Below are 16,653 nucleotides of genomic sequence, written 5' to 3' on the forward strand. Positions count from 1 at the left end.
TGATGTTGGCAGCATCATGTTGTGGCGTTGAACTTAAACCCAGTTCATGACCAGAGCTAAAACGGGACTGCTCACTGCATTTCTGTGTGTCAGAATGGCCCAGTCAAAGGTCAGACCTTAATCCAGTTCATAATCTGTGGTATTGCTTGAACATTGATGTGCACAGATGCTGTTTCTGAGCTTTAGTTATTATACAAAGAAGAATGGGGAACATTTTCAGCTTTTGGATGCATGAAGCTGGTAGAGACGTACCCAGACTTGCAGCACTAACTGTAAGGTGCTTCTACAGCATGTCACAAAGTTAAAAGGCAATAAACTCCTACATTTATAATGATGATAATGCTTATGAAGTCATTTATAGGTCCATTATTTTACATTTTCATGCTTCCCTACTAAAATTTCCTTTGAATGGGTCCTGAACACATGCAGTAAAAAGGTTTCATAAGCCCTTTGCTGAAGGTTTTTACTGTCCTTCAGTGAAGTTGTGATGTTTGTCTCTGAATATGTTGCATAATGTTTCCCTATAGCAGATGTTTCCCTGCAAAATGGGTCAGATTTCATCCAGACACAATGAGAATCCTGGCGGATGTGAACAGCATACTGAGAAGGAGAGTTTCGCGCTGTGGGAACACTGAGCTCCCGAGCTTTACTGCTGCAGCTCACATCTGACAATACAGGTGTAGAGCTTTTTTTTTTTCTGGTTGTAAAGTTTAACATCATCCAAGTCAAATATCAGCTATGTATCAGGGTTATTAGTGTTACATTGTTAAGATGTGGAACCACGATTGTTTTTATGGAAACTGACAAACTGCTCCCACAGTTTTGATTTGTGTGCTCAAAATAGTTTATAAAGAGGGAATAGTTTTTTGAACTGGAAGAATAGCAACAGAAAGACGTGAGAAATAAACAGCATATTTGACGTATTGTGTTGTTTACACTGGGTTAAGGTCAGTCTCGTCTTCAGCGCAGCCCTCTTTGGATTTGTTCTCCAATTAACTGAGCATGTCTCTCAAAGGGGGGCCACCGACAGGAAGACTGAGCAGCCAGTAATTAGTCTTCTCTCTCCCCAGGACATGACAGCAGCCTTAACACATGGGGCCGTCGGGGAGACGAATGAAAGCAGAAGCCACATCCTTCCTCCCAGAGGGGGCAGGTGCAGTCATCCTGCCGGCTGTCGAGCATGAGAGCGCCGTGCTGCGCATCGCATTGCTGCTGCTTAGCAGTTTGCAGAGGACATGTTACCTTTGCTGTTAATACGGGAAAACTTTGGCGAATATGGGAAAGCAGAAATGTGCACACTTGACAGTCCTAGCTATTTAAGATGCGTGAACGTTTTTGAAATGGGGCGTCGTCGTTTCTGCATCAGCATATTCTAATGCTGGAAACATTAGGAAACATTTGTTGTTTAATTTATTCTGAAGTGAAGAGAAAATCCAGCATTAATTTTTTAAAGTAACCTTGTGTGTTTTGTGTTTTTTTCAGCCATGTAGTGCTACTTTATAGCACAACCAAATAACTATGTTTCCTTCAGGTGTTATAAAAAGGCTGCATATATGGAATATGACTTAAAAGACTGTAATTTAACCCCTTGAAATTGGGCATATATGTCTATGTCATCACAACATCGCCCCTCTACAAACTGTTACGTCCACCAGGCTCGTTTGATGGGGTAACATTAAAAGGAGACCACACAAGGATTTAGTAACTGAATGAAAATAGAATTTATTAAATTATATTAAAGAAATAACCCTGAAAAAAGAATACCTGTAATGAGAAACCAAAATAGATTAACGCAGAACCTATAAGTGACCAGAAATTAACAAATGCTAAACAAACCTAACAAATCTCCACCAAAAGATACAAACCAAAACCAAATGGGGTTCTGAGGAGAGAGGAGGGAAAAGCCTCCTGACTGCTGCATGCCTGGCAGTTTTAAAGCTGCAGAACACCAATCAGGGCAACACGCATCACCTGCAGAGACCTGTCTGCAGAACCCTAAAAGGAAAAAAGGGCAGAGACCCACTGAAGCCGTAACACCTTCCCCCTTAAATCAGAGGATCCAAACCAGGACCTCTGTAGGCATTTTTTCCTATTAGTCTGGTCCATCAATGGCACGAGACAATGCATCAGCCAGCACATTTTCAGTGCCTCGAATGTGCCGAATTTCAAGGTTGTAAGGCTGTAGAAATAAGGCCCATCGCATCAACCGCTGATTGGGGCTCTGTAAAGAGTGCAAAAAGGTCAAAGGGTTATGATCTGAATATACCACAACAGGAAACTCACCCCCACCCACATACACATCAAAGTGCTGGAGTACCCAAATAAGAGCCAAGGCCTCTTTCTCAATGGTCGAATAATTAAGTTGATGTTGATTGAACTTCTTAGAAAAGAAACACACTGGATGGTCAACCCCTTCTTCATCAGTCTGCAACAAAATGGCTCCTGCACCCACTTGACTTGCATCAACCTGTACCTGGAATGGCCGGTCTAATCTTGGAGCAGACAAAACTGGTGCAGTGCTCAAGAGGAACTTGACATTTTCAAATGCCTTCTGACAAGCTGTTGACCATCTAAACTGGACTTTAGCTTTTAATAGGTCAGTTAATGGAGCCACTACAGTAGAAAAATTCTCACAAAAGTTTCTATAGTAACCCACCATCCCCAAAAACCTCATCAACTCCTTTTTTGAGGAGGGAGGTGGGAAACCATCAATGGCTTGGACTTTAGCTCTCACTGGTTTCACTTGTCCTTGCCCAACTACTTTTCCCAAATAAGTCACTGTAGCTCTTGCAAACTCACATTTAGCCAAGTTCACAGTTAGACGAGCATCCTGAAGACGCTGAAACAACTTCTGGATACGTAGCACGTGTTCATTCCAGGTGTCACTGAAGACCACTACATCATCTAAGTAGACAGCACAACCTTCCAATCCAGCCACTACTTGATTCATCAACCGCTGGAAAGTGGCAGGTGCATTTCTAAGGCCAAAACTCATCACAGTGTAAGAGTATAATCCAGATGGTACAATAAAGGAAGACACCTCTTGGGCTCGAGCAGACAAGGGTACTTGATAGTAACCTTTGAGCAAGTCAAATTTACTCACATACCTTGCCGTTCCAACCTGATCGACACAATCTTCCATCCGAGGAAGTGGATAGGAGTCAGGCTTTGTAATGCTGTTCAGTTTCCTATAATCAGTACAGAATCTATAAGTACCGTCAGGTTTTTTAACCAGCAAACATGGCGAGGCCCAACTGGAACAAGATGGTTTAGCCAGGCCATTGTCCAGCAAATACTGAATTTCTGACTCCAAAAATTTACTTTTCTCAGGAGGAATACGATAAAAATGTTGACGGATGGGCTGCGCATCTCCCACATCTATGTCATGCTCGATTAAATTAGTACATGTCGGAATGTCACTGAACAAGGCTTGAAAATCCATAATGGACTGCTTCAACTGCTCACTTCTTTCTGCAGACAAATGACTCAATAATGTTTGTATGTTAGACAACATCTCAGAGTTTTTAAGTCTGGGCTGGAACACAGCGTCATCTGGAGTCTGCACATCCTCATCTAAGCCTGCGTTGCAGCTCAAGTCTGCCTTCACAGAAGCAGCAACTGCCTTGACATCTTTATCTTCCAAAGTACAACCAAAGTAAGGCTTCAGTAAGTTTACATGGCAAAGCTGAGTTGGTCGTTTACGGTCTGGGGTAGAAACCACGTAGTCTTGGGCTGACACCTGTCTCAACACAGAATACGGACCATAAAACTTTGCCTGAAAAGGTGAACCCTGAATGGGGAGTAAGGCAAGCACCTTAGCTCCTGGATGAAACACTCTGTTTTCAGCTTTCTGGTCAAACCATCGCTTCATTTTTCTCTGAGCCTTTTTAAGATTCTCAGAAGCTAGTTTGCCAGCCAAGAAAAGTCTGCGACGAAAACCATTGACGTAGTCAAACAGGTTTGATGGTGGCTCAGACCTCTCCAAGTTAGTTTTTAAAATAGCAAGAGGACCACGCACATGATGTCCAAACACTAGTTCATTTGGACTGAATCCTGTGCTCTCTTGTACAACTTCACGAGCTGCCAGAAGTAGCCAAGGCAGACCTTCTTCCCAGTCTCTACTCAACTCTGTGCAGTATGCCCTCAACAATGCCTTCAGGGTTTGGTGAAAACGCTCTAGCGCCCCCTGGCTTTGAGCATGATAAGCACTGCTTTGTTGATGGACTACACCAAGTTGTTTCAAAATCTCACCAAACATGCGTGAAGTGAAATTGGTACCTCTGTCAGTTTGAATGGTCTTTGGGATTCCAAACACTGAAATAAAATTAGACAAAGCTTTGACCACTGACTTTGTTGTAATGGTTTTCAGAGCATATGCTGCAGGATAACGAGTGCTTTTACACATAACCGTCAGTAAATACACCGATCCTGACTTTGAAGGATTCAGTGGGCCAACACAGTCAATGATCAAGTGTTCAAAAGGCTTACCAACAGCGGGTATTGGAAAAAGTGGAGCTGGTTTCAAAGTCTGATTAGGTTTCCCAGTTAGTTGACAAGTGTGACAGGTTTTCACAACATAAGCAACATCTTTTTTCAGACGTGGCCAATAAAAATGACGTAAAACTCTATTATAAGTTTTATTGACTCCAAAATGACCAGACAATTCTCCATGAGCAGTTTTCAAGACAAGGTTTCTGAACTTGACTGGAACAACAACTTGATAAATTGGACCAACAATATCCTTGTCACTGTAAGGTAACCATTTACGTACCAACAGATCTTCTTGTACAAAATACCCACATGACGTTTTTGTGTCCTGTTCAGCTGTCTGGACTTGGTCAAACAGAGCAGCTAAGGTTGTGTCCTCCTGCTGGGCTGCAATCAACTCACTGAGTGACAAAGGAACAGGAAGAGTTGGCAAACAGGCAGTCTTCTCAACAGAACTAGGCTTACCAAACTCAACCTCCTTATCAGCCAAAGCACGACTGATGGCACGAGTTACTGCACAAGCTGGAAATGCCTCAGGAAAGTCTTGAGCACATTTGTCTGACATGGAAACAGATGGAGACGCTCGGACCACTAGAGGAGGTGCAACATCTCGCCACACACGTCCACCTGCCAGATTGTTTCCTAAAATGAGAGACACACCTTCCACAGGCAGAGAAGGACGAACACCCATCGTTACTTCTCCTTGTACCAGTTCTGACTGCAAGTAGATCCTATGGAGAGGCACAGAGAAAGTTTCCATCCCAATACCTCTAATTAAGACACTACGACCAGTATCAGAACATGAAGAAAATGGCAAAACAGAATCCAATATGAAAGATTCAGAAGCTCCGGTGTCACGCAGAATCTTTACAGCCACTTTATTTGAACTTCCACTCAGAGAAACAAACCCATGTGTGATGAAAGGAGCGTAATCTTGTCCGACATCCTTCTCAAAAGTCTGGGGATCTGAATCAGTCGGCTCTGAAAAAGACTGGAAGTCAAGAGGTGCAGCTAAAACAGTTGGTCTTACACTTTCAACTTTAGACAGAGGTGTAGACTCCACTGAATGTGACTGTGCAACACTGGCTAAAGCCACAGGTTTTCGATGATCCTGTTTACCCCTACTTGATTTAGTTTTAGTATTCAGAGGGCACTCATTTTTCCAGTGTCCCTTCTGACGACAATAGTTACAAACCAAGTCCGCTTTAGATCTCAATGTAGGATCCAATCTATTTTTACCAGGAAACCGGTCGTGATGAAATTCCTTAAGGCTGTGGTCACCTTTCAAATTAGAATCCCTCACAGCTTTATGGGTCAGAACATACTCGTCTGCTAAGACAGCAGCTTTAGCAGCAGTTTTTACCTTTTGTTCATTAATATATATGGCCACCCGATCTGGAATAATGTTCTTGAACTGTTCCAACACCATCAAGTCACAAAGTGATTCAAAATCATCCACACCTTCAGCTGATAACCAGCGATGAAACTGGGTGCTTAATTCTCTGACAAGATCTGTATTTGACTGTTTTTCAGCTTTCCTGCAGTTCCTAAATTGTTGTCTGTAATGCTCAGGAACCAGTTCATAAGCTTTCAAAACAGCTTCTTTAACAGATTTGTATACCTTTCTTTCAGCTGAAGCTAATGAAACATAAGCTTCTTGGGCCTTACCCACCAGCACACTTTGCAGCAGCATGGAGCAATCTAGATCACTCCAGTCATTGTCTTCTGCCATGTCCTCAAACAAAGAGAAAAACACATCAGGATCTTGTTCATTAAACTTAGGCAACAGCTTCAACATGTTAACCAAGTTATGTCCAGAAAACCCATTACCACCTTGAGACAGATTAACAGATCCACCACTTAACCTGCCCTCAGACCTCAACTTCAGACGCTCAGCTTCCAAAGACAGTTTCTTCACCTCCAACTCATGTGCTAACCTCTTTTCTTCTTGCTCAAGAGCCAGCCGCTTTTCTTGTAAAGCTAGTTTTCTCTCAAGCTCATGTGCTAGCCGCTTTTCCTGTAAAGCTAGTTTTCTCTCCTCAAGCTCATGTGCTAGCCGTAATTTTTCTAACTCCAACTGCATTTCCATCTCAGTTTTCTCAGACTGAAACTTTAATTGAGAAGCTTGAGAAACTGTTGAGCTTGACAATTCATCTACCAACTTTGGAGCACCAGTTAAAGAATCTGAACCAAAGGAAGTTTCATCTGTCACATCAGCATCTGAAAGAGAGACATTAAAGACTTTCAGTTTTATAAGTTCGTCTTTTAAAAAACTCCTTAGCGGAGGTAATCTTAATCCTTTTACATCTTCAAGATCAACTTTAAAGTGTTCAGCTACTTGACGAATCTGCTCCTTTGTAAGCTTTTCCAAAAGTTCTAATGTTGGAGAAGCCAAAAAAGAACTCACAGTATCCATTCTCAAACCAGACCAACCCAACAAACCCACTTCCAAAAAAAAATACTACAAGTCAAAGTATACCAAATTATTTAACCAACCACAAGGAAGTGCATGACTGGCACCAACAAATGGCAGCCCTCCATTTTCCTACAACTAACTAAGTGCCAAAAACCCTGACTAACCTTAACCTAGTCTTCAGGCCTTCCTCCAAGAGCCAAGGCACTTTAAGCACCAAGATACCGCTGGCAGCAAATCCCTCCAGGCCAAGACCTCTCAGGCAGCAAACCACGGCGGTGCCCTCAGCCCAGAGTCCAACCCAAAAATAACAAACTAAAACAACAAACAGGGTCGTCTAAAATGGAGTTGCCAAAACAATAAATACCAGACAGCACTTACCTATTACAAAACAAGATCTTCTCTCCCCCCTCCAACAAAAGTACAAAAATCCTCATGGACCTCCAACAACATACATATGGAACATCAAAAATGTCCAAAATCTAGTAAGGTTAAACACCTTAAACTAGCCAAAAAACCTACAAATAACCTGCAATACAGGCAAACCAAAGTCAGGGGCATGTAACTGCAACCTGAACACAACAATGAGGCCAAACAAGCCTAATTAGTCCACATAAATTGGACGAGCTCCCACAATGTTACGTCCACCAGGCTCGTTTGATGGGGTAACATTAAAAGGAGACCACACAAGGATTTAGTAACTGAATGAAAATAGAATTTATTAAATTATATTAAAGAAATAACCCTGAAAAAAGAATACCTGTAATGAGAAACCAAAATAGATTAACGCAGAACCTATAAGTGACCAGAAATTAACAAATGCTAAACAAACCTAACAAATCTCCACCAAAAGATACAAACCAAAACCAAATGGGGTTCTGAGGAGAGAGGAGGGAAAAGCCTCCTGACTGCTGCATGCCTGGCAGTTTTAAAGCTGCAGAACACCAATCAGGGCAACACGCATCACCTGCAGAGACCTGTCTGCAGAACCCTAAAAGGAAAAAAGGGCAGAGACCCACTGAAGCCGTAACAAAACCCTTTGACATTTTTACCTACGTTGCACTGAGAAGAAGCTCACATAATGAGCTCAGCAGATGCGCAGTACCATCAGGTGTTTGCTGATTGCTACTGGCTAGTCTGAAGGAGCTGGGAGGGAGAAGCTTGGATACTTGGAAATGCTCAAGGTGGAGCTGTGGCTTGAAGGTGGTACTAGATCCACCCAGGCATTTTTGCACAGCTCAGTCCTTTTCTCCAATTCTCCACAATGTTGAACATGCACTACCTCACAGGTTTTAGGCCCATGACAGGCATTGGAAGATGGTTGGTTTTGTGTCTAATGGAGCATTTCTCTTCTGTGTGTTTCATGACAGAGTATAGATTTTTATTTAACATTTCCTGGTGTTTCAAAGAGCTGATAATACCATGCACTCGAACAAGGTTCCCTGTATACTTTGGAGGAAAACAGCTTCGGGTATAGTTGTTTTCTGGGACTTGTAAGTGATGCCACTTATTTCTAGCACCAGTGTTGTTGTTTCAAAACAATTATTTCTTCATGTAAGAGGTCCTTTTTCCACCTCTGAATAATTTTGCTTGAATGAAGGTTGATAAACATTTTAATACGAGGATATGCATTACAGGCCCATCACTTACATATCTCTCCCCAAACATATTGCAAAAAAAGACAGCTACTTATGCCTGTAGAGCACAAGAGCAACAGAAAAAAAAACCCTCACCTTATTAACATGTGAAAAGAGAGAATGAAATCATTTCGCAAATCTGTTAAAGAAGTTACCTTGCATCCTAAAAAGGATCTTGTTTGGACATCTGCAGCATCTCAGGGTTTAGTTTCATGCTTGAGGGGAGAGCTGCTAACCCTCACAGATGCTGCAGTTAATAAAAGAACATAAAGAAATTAAATCCTACAGCTGAGTGGCGACTCATTCTGCCGTGTTGCTCTGCAGTGTAGCTACAACTGTCCTCTGGCGGTAATTGCAGCTGAAACCTTCTGTGATTCCCCCTTAAACAAGGGATTAATTGTAGTCTGCCAGGCACTGTGGTTTTGCTGGCACCGTACCGAACTGCACTGGCCAACACATTCTCTTGCACTTGTGTATGCACTCATACCCCCATCCTCCAAGCCTTAGCAAATTAATGATCATCTGGTTGAACAAAGAGACAATTGTTAAACGCTAAAATAAATCTGTTACACAGATTATGAACCCTCATGATTGCCTTATTTTTCTTATTTACATTTTGCATCATCTGTATGTGTTTTTTTTGGGTAGCATTTCTATGTTATGTACGCTTAAGCAGAAGTTCTGGACGTTTAACAAAAATATGCAAGGGTAAATGTACGGTAAAAAGGTAGTATGCCCTCATGCGAACTCTTAAAAGAGCAGGCTTTACAAATGTTTCATGAACTTGGCTTTGACTTTCTTCATAAATGAAGACAGTGTGAAATGTGTCAAGTGTGATTTTGTCCACTTGAGGTGAAATAATTTTTGAACACAGAATACGTTTTATATGGATGAGTGTACTTTCTTTTTATCGTGACTAACTATATAAACAATAGATACCTAGCAATAATTAAAAAGTGCAAATCTAGAAAAACTGACTGGAATGACTAATTTAAAATATTTTAAGACAAATACTAGATGAAACATTTTGAGAGGAGAGGAGAGAAGTTGGCTGGCGTTTGTTGACTGCCTTTGTCCACTGTCCCACCTTTTAGCCGAAGACAACAAATGGAGATGGCAGTTTGTGTCCAAAGTAAAACAAACAAGCAAAAACCAAACAAGAAATGAATGAGTCTGTGGATAGGATCCATGCATAATGAGAATGAAAGGGCAGGTGAGTCCATCGTCTGGACTCAAAATATATTATTTTCCTGGGTAAGTAGTGCATCTACTTACCTCGGTATGTCTCATACCATTAGTCAAAAAACTTGAATAAAAAGACATTAAATAATTAATTTAAAAATGAATGTAAACCACCCACAAATATAAATATTTGCTGTTAATGTTTAAAACAGGACACTGTTTTTTTCTCAGACGTAATAATTGTTTTATAGGTGAAAGAATCTTAGAAATCTCTGCATCCATTTTTTTTAGCATAAAGGCCAAACATCAAGTATAAACAAATATTGTGAAATTGGTCTGAGCCTTTAATCTTTATTCAACATGTTTAAATAAAAAAAAAACCATTTGATTACTTTATTTTCTTCCACAACACAACAATGTAACGTCCTAAAAATATGACCTGTAATTTAGATGTAGTTTTATAGGTTGTTCTGGTTTGCATGTTTGTTTTCAAACAGTTGCTATTGATTTGCTCATTCATCTCTTTTCATTGTTTAGTGGAAGAAGCGCTGGTGGTCATAGATCCAAAAATATAGCAATGACAAATCCCACGTGGCTCTGCGCAGATAAATAAAGCCAAACTAGATGATGCTGCTGCTGCTGCTGCTGCTCTGTTGCCTGGTGAGCGTGAGCGCGCACGGGTGAGGGAGAAACAGAGAGGAGAGAGAGAGAGCTGTCGTGAACGCGCCAGCCTATGTGTTGGTTGGAGTGAGAGAGAGAGAGAGAGAGGGAGAGAGAGTGTGTATGTATGTGTGAGTGGGAGCAGAAGCAGAGACTCTGCAGTGTCTTGGCAGCTGCAGCAGTGCATCTCCCACCACCGTCCACGATGCCTCCACGGATGATTCCCGCCTCCTCCGCCTTCACCTGACCGCAGAAAGACATGAAGTCGTCGGGAAACTGATCCGGACGTTCACACTTGCTCGCTGTCTGTATGCCCCCCACCTCCTTCCCTTCCGACACCCCCCAGGAGTCAGTCAGGAGAGCTTCTTCCACGCACCCGTAGCCGTTTGGCGAGAATTTTGTTTTATTGTATTTTTTTTTTAATGGAAAATGGCGATAGGAAAAAAACCTCGCAGCATCGTCTGCTTAGTATCAGTCCAAGTCCTCCTGATTTTCAGCGCGTCGTGGCCTGGAGCAGAGGGTCTCACATTCCCACAGCAATACACGTAAGTAAACCTGACTGGGAAAGGCAGCGTCTGATATGAGACAACTTTGAGCTTCACCACTCAAAGAGATGTAACTCTGTCACTCTTCTTCGTTTTCTGCTGTTACATAATTGCATGGTGTGTTGTTGGTGACTTCCACTAATGTGCACGCAGTGCTCTGGAAGGTGTTGTCCACGCTGTGGCTCAGCACACAGCAGAGATCTTTAAGCACCATTTGCAGGAATGTGTGAGCAACAAGATGCCAGGCATGCAGACAAACCTCATAAAGTCAGTTTATTAAGTTTGATCTAGTTTAGTTTAATCTTTCCCGTGATTTATCTTCCTTATTACCATAAGATGAGAGATAGCTTTGATTATTGGCTGATCTGAAGCTCTTCTGGCATTTATCCTCCTGCTAGAGTTTAAAATATTCCTGATAAATCCATTTTAGTTAAGTCTGGGAGACGCTGTTTTGATGGATTTAGATTCCGAGACAAAACTTAGATTTTGTGCAGCTGTAAAACTTAAAAAGTAATGTGGAAAGCAAATTTTTCATTACGTTGCTTAATCTAAAAGCTTTTCGATGCTCAAGAAAGATGTGTTTTTCCTCCCCTCTTCTTGCTGAAAACTGCTCCCGGAAGACCATTCCCCTGTTTTCTTCCCTTTTTGCCAAAAGTCAACCTCTGCTCTTCGTTCCCAACCTTTAACTCATCGCCGTTGAGTGCAGCTGGGGGCTCGCTTTGGACCGCAGTTCTCTGTCGGCCCTCCTCCAGGCTCAACAATCGGGCAGCTCTGGAGAGAGGAAATGAGCAGATGGTCAACTCATCTTCAGGGTTCATGGTGAAGGATTTCTGGCCAATCACAACTGGAGATCCGAGGTGTATTTACCAATTAGAACAGGGGGCTGTAAATCCTGGGGTTGTTGGCGACTGACGGTGTGTGTGAGAGAGTTTTATGATGAATTAGGGTGTTGGAAATAGTGTGTAGTCACGGCTTTCTCTTCCTCCTCCCCTTGCTTGTGATGGTTTTTCTGCTGAGTGCTCTAAAACAGCTACACAGCCCTGCACCCAGGGTGTCTTCATGTAAGCAAAATGAAGCAGAGCTGCTTCTCTGAAGATCCACTATCCCTGCACATACATAGATAGATAGATAGATAGATAGATAGATAGATAGATAGATAGATAGATAGATAGATAGATAGATAGATAGATAGATAGATAGATAGATAGATAGATAGATAGATAGATAGATGTGACTTTATTTTTAGGGTTGTGCTGTGGAAGGTGAACCTCTGCCCCAATTTTCAATATGCTGACTACTCCCAAGACTGCCTCGTGGAGCATCTGTCTTCCCAGTAGCTCTGACCAGATTCTGCTGGTCAGAGACCAGTGGACTTTTTCATTCACTCGTTCAGAAAGCCAGAGATGCTGAGTGCAATACTAATAGTTCTCCACAACTTTCTATTAAACCGGCTGCTGTGTTTCTTGGTCTTCATGATGCTGTTTGTTCAATAATGTTCTCAGATTAACCAGTAAGGAACCCAGATTGATACTGGGATTAAATAACACACAGGTGAATAGCTATGTGACTTCTGAGGGGTTATGGTTTATTTGAGGGCATCAGTGGATACATGTGAATATTTTTGAATTAATGTGGTAATAATTAGATTTAGAAATTGTTTATGTGTGGCCTATTTTTCAATATTATATCTAATACTGTAAAATGAAAATGACAGACAATATACTCATTTGCATTAATTGAAAAAAAATCTCCTTCATAATGTTAAAACCATACATAATAATGTATAAATCTGCTAAGCCTCAATAGGAGTTGTTGTGACTCCAATAATTGTAATCCAATAATTGCAAGGCAGGAGCTTTTTGTTGAAATCAGATGCTTTAATTAGAATAAAATAGTTGTGATACCAGGATTTAATACATTTTCTTAATCTGGTGGAAATGTAACATTTAGTTCCTATGTCCCTCAAGCCCAAGGGCGGAAGTGCATTAGAAACAAAAAGTGACTCTGTTTTTCTTTTTAGAGTGGGCCACTTCTAAAAAAAGTCATTGCAACAAACACTACGAACAATACAAACAAGATTCAAAACTCCTTTGTTTTGTGTTCTGGAGTGGAGATAAGGATTCCCCATTAACGATAATGACTGTGAGCTGTAGTGAGATTACGGTGCTGTTGAGAGTCTGGAGATACAGAAGGATGCTCTGAAAAGAAGAGGTGTGAAAGTCAATAGAAACAGGACAAATATATTTGTGCTTGAATTATTGAGCATGAAGATGAAGGATTTTAATTATTGAAAGTGGACGAGTTCAAGTAGTTGAGATCGACCATTCAAAACAAAAGGTACTTCACAAAGAAAGGTAGAAGAGAAGAATCCAAACAGGCTAAAAGAATTAGTAGACGGATGCATGTCAGAGGTCATTTATTAAAGAAAGATAGCAGCATAAGTGGAAGAATACGTTTTCAAAATGATAGTCATACTTGCTATGACATATGACAAACCTGGAGTGAGGATGCGCCGATCCACTCTTTTCACTTTCGATACCGATGCAGATACCTGAGGTTTAGTATCGTCCGATATCGATCGAATACAGAGAAACAGTGCAGTGAAGCAAACTACACACAGAGAGACATCTTATGAGATGCTGGATAAAAGAATAGTTTAGAGTCAGAACAGAGAAAGACCATCTGCAGGGGTTGGTTTCGAAAAGCATTATGCTCATCTAATAACTTATAATAATATTAATTTCCAAAATATTAGAAACCCAAATGCCAGACATAGCTGGAGGTAGGGCTACTTCTGTCTGATTATTAAAATGCATTTACAATAAGAACTAAAATTATGTCACATTTACAAGTGAACCTGTTTTAGATGCTGAGTTTTTACACATGTTGCCTGCCTGCTAAAATAACCCACTTGTGGGTTTTATGATGATATCACTTAAGTACAAAATGTGCGATGAATTTGTGATATTCAACACTGAAATGTTTGGAATTTAATTAATGACTTGCATAAAGATTTTTTTCATGAAATTAAGTCAGATCTCCTCTTTAGTTTTATCCCTATGTATGCTTTCAAGGTTTTAACTGTGCCTTTCTTTCATGTATTATTCATAACCAGATCTCCATCGCATTTTATTCCTAGAAAATAGGAAAAAAAGAGATTATTTTTTATCTTTTGACTATATACCCAGCCTCGGTGATCTGTCTCTATTGTAAAAAGCTTTATATTTAAAATGTTACAAAGATAACATCAGTGTATTTTGAGCGTATGATTGTGCTTTGTACAATTTTACAGTCATGTTCAGATGAAAAATGCCAGTGTACAAACTATTTTGACAGATAAAAACATTTAAGGTAAGGTAATTATTTTTTTATATAAGTAATTCGGCTGCAAGATATTGTCACAAGGCACAGAGTGGAGAACTCTTATGCAAGACTCAACAAAGTGGCATAAATTCACAAAGGCAGAGACAAGTCCAAAAATACAAGCTGGGTCACAACGACTTGAGCACAGCGCTAGGATTACAGCAAAGAATTTGAGATGAAGATGAACGACTAAGCGTGAGTTGGCAGATTGAGGTATAAATAGACAAACAAAGGAAGACAATGAGACATTGGTGGATATCGTTACGGTACGGCAGAGGCTGATAGCAGGTGGGAATCGCAGGAGGTGAAGCTGGAACGAAATAGGAAATGAGTGCCAAAATCAAACAGGAAGTTCCAAAAGAAAACAAAACCAGACACACAACTGCAAAACACTTCAGCAACACAGCTGGACATGACAGATGTGTAATACTGATTCAGTTTCACTTGAGTGTAGGGTTTACACCTCCGTTCTCAAAGTTATGGTATTGGAAGAAAATATAAAATAAAATAAAATTTAAAGCTGTAACTTTCATTTATTTGATGTTATCTTTGAATAGGTCCAAATAAAAGCCACTAAAGCTAAAAGTACCAGAGGATCTGTCACTAAAAGTAAGCAACAACACTTGATGTTGTATTTCATTAATATGTTGCCTTGTGGTGGACGTGGCAATTTACACGTTTCCAGAAAGAAAAATGAAATATTGCAATCATTCCTATCATGTTTTTTTTTTTTTTTTCAACAGGTAGCACCTGCCTTCAATCATTTCAATGAAATACACCATGAAAAACAATCAGGTCCAGCCCTGGTGCTTTTGCTCAAAAGAGCCACACCTGAGGTCCAGTAACATGTCCTGCCTCAGTCAACTCCAGAAAGATTTTCTCTGATTCTCCTAACCAGAGAAAATATTCGGTGGCCAACATCTGTGCGGACAGAAGCCTTTTTAATGTCAGAAGTCGGAGGAGAACACGCAGACAGGTTGGACATGCTGATAAGACAACGGTAGCTTAAAACAAACTCACAACCAAGCAGAGATGGGCAAAGAAACAAAAACATTTTACTCATGTGAAAGTTGCATTACTTCTAAATGTTTTCTTTTTTTCTTCTTTTTTTTAAGTAGGAATAAGATGTATGCAATAAGAGTAAAAAAACAGTGTCTGGTGAAAAGACTACTCTTGAACTTTGTGCTTCATCATAATTTTTATTTTTTGTATTTTTTTGAAGTAATGTGACCAGACAGATAAACATCTAAAATATGCGTAAGCCAGGATGTTATTACGTAATCCTGTAGATAATATATGCATGTTTGAACTGTGCAAACTGCTTCCAGGCTTAAGATGTACTGTATTATCTCGCCCTCCAAAGGTCATAGCAGACTCAGCAGATGCAATATAACATTAAAATAAGCTTGTGTTTATGCAAGAAATCACTTTATCACAGAGTGGATATGTTTGTCTACATGCCTGGTGCATCTGCTTCTTCTCACTCCCTTCAGGGGTCGCCACAGCAAATCATCTGTCTTCATTTAGTCCTCTGCATCCTCTGCCCTCACAGCAACTAACTTCATGTCCTCTTACGCCTGATGCAAGTTTGTCTAAAATGTAGCCAGTGAAGTAGCCAAAAACTGGAACCAAGTAAGATTTAATGTCACTTAACAAGAAGGAAAAGTGTCCTGCACTGGTAACTGTTCTTACCAGTATTTTTTTAAATTTATTTTCCAACTCAAGTAAATGTAATAGAGTACATTTTTCTTGTTACTCTGCATCTTTTTAACAAAGGTATGCAGAGTACCGTCTTTAAACCTATAACACATTGACGCAGATGGTCCACAGGAGCAGGAGACCAAACCAGACGTCACAGGAATCTGAGGGAAAAATGCACACAAGCTAAAGAAAAAGACTGATAACAGATTGGAAAAATGTTGACTTATCTGATTCGTCTCAGTTTGAGCAATGACATTCAGAGGGTACGGTTAAAATGTTGTTCAACAGCATGAACACATGAGGGAATCTGGCTCTCTATCAACATTTCAAGCTTCTTCTGGTGGTGCAGTTGTGCTGGAAATATTTTATTTGCAGACTTTGGGCCCTGTAGCACCAACTCTGCAAACATCCACCCCTTTAAGACTGCAGTGCACCCATTTCCTTATGGCTCAAATCATCTTAATAAGCTCATTTTACTCTCGGTCTGTTAAGAGTACCTTTGAGCTGAGGTGGGAGATTTATACCATGGACATGCAGCTGACAAATTATTCTCACACCTCTTTCAATCTGTGCCATCTAAAATTAATGCAGTTCTGGAAAAAAAAGAGGTCCAACTCAGTACTAACCTGCACAGTTAATAAATTAAATAAAAGCATAGATAATA

At 40.5% G+C, this 16,653-nt stretch overlaps 1 protein-coding gene across 1 annotated transcript; it reads right to left on the bottom strand.

Annotated features, from left to right (window-relative positions):
* Nucleotides 1-1,831: 1,831 nt before the first annotated feature.
* On the bottom strand, nt 1,832-6,220 carry LOC148159677 (uncharacterized). Its single transcript, XM_088005980.1, has 2 exons — nt 6,161-6,220; nt 1,832-5,662 (listed from the first exon to the last, which is right to left on the bottom strand). The coding sequence occupies exons 1-2, from the start codon at nt 6,218-6,220 to the stop codon at nt 2,093-2,095; spliced, it is 3,630 nt and encodes a 1,209-aa protein (XP_087862106.1). The 3' UTR covers nt 1,832-2,092.
* Nucleotides 6,221-16,653: the final 10,433 nt, after the last annotated feature.

Source organism: Poecilia mexicana, unplaced genomic scaffold, assembly GCF_051168715.1.
Source record: "Poecilia mexicana isolate PSO_F unplaced genomic scaffold, ASM5116871v1 scaffold_5, whole genome shotgun sequence".
NCBI lineage: Eukaryota > Metazoa > Chordata > Actinopteri > Cyprinodontiformes > Poeciliidae > Poecilia > Poecilia mexicana.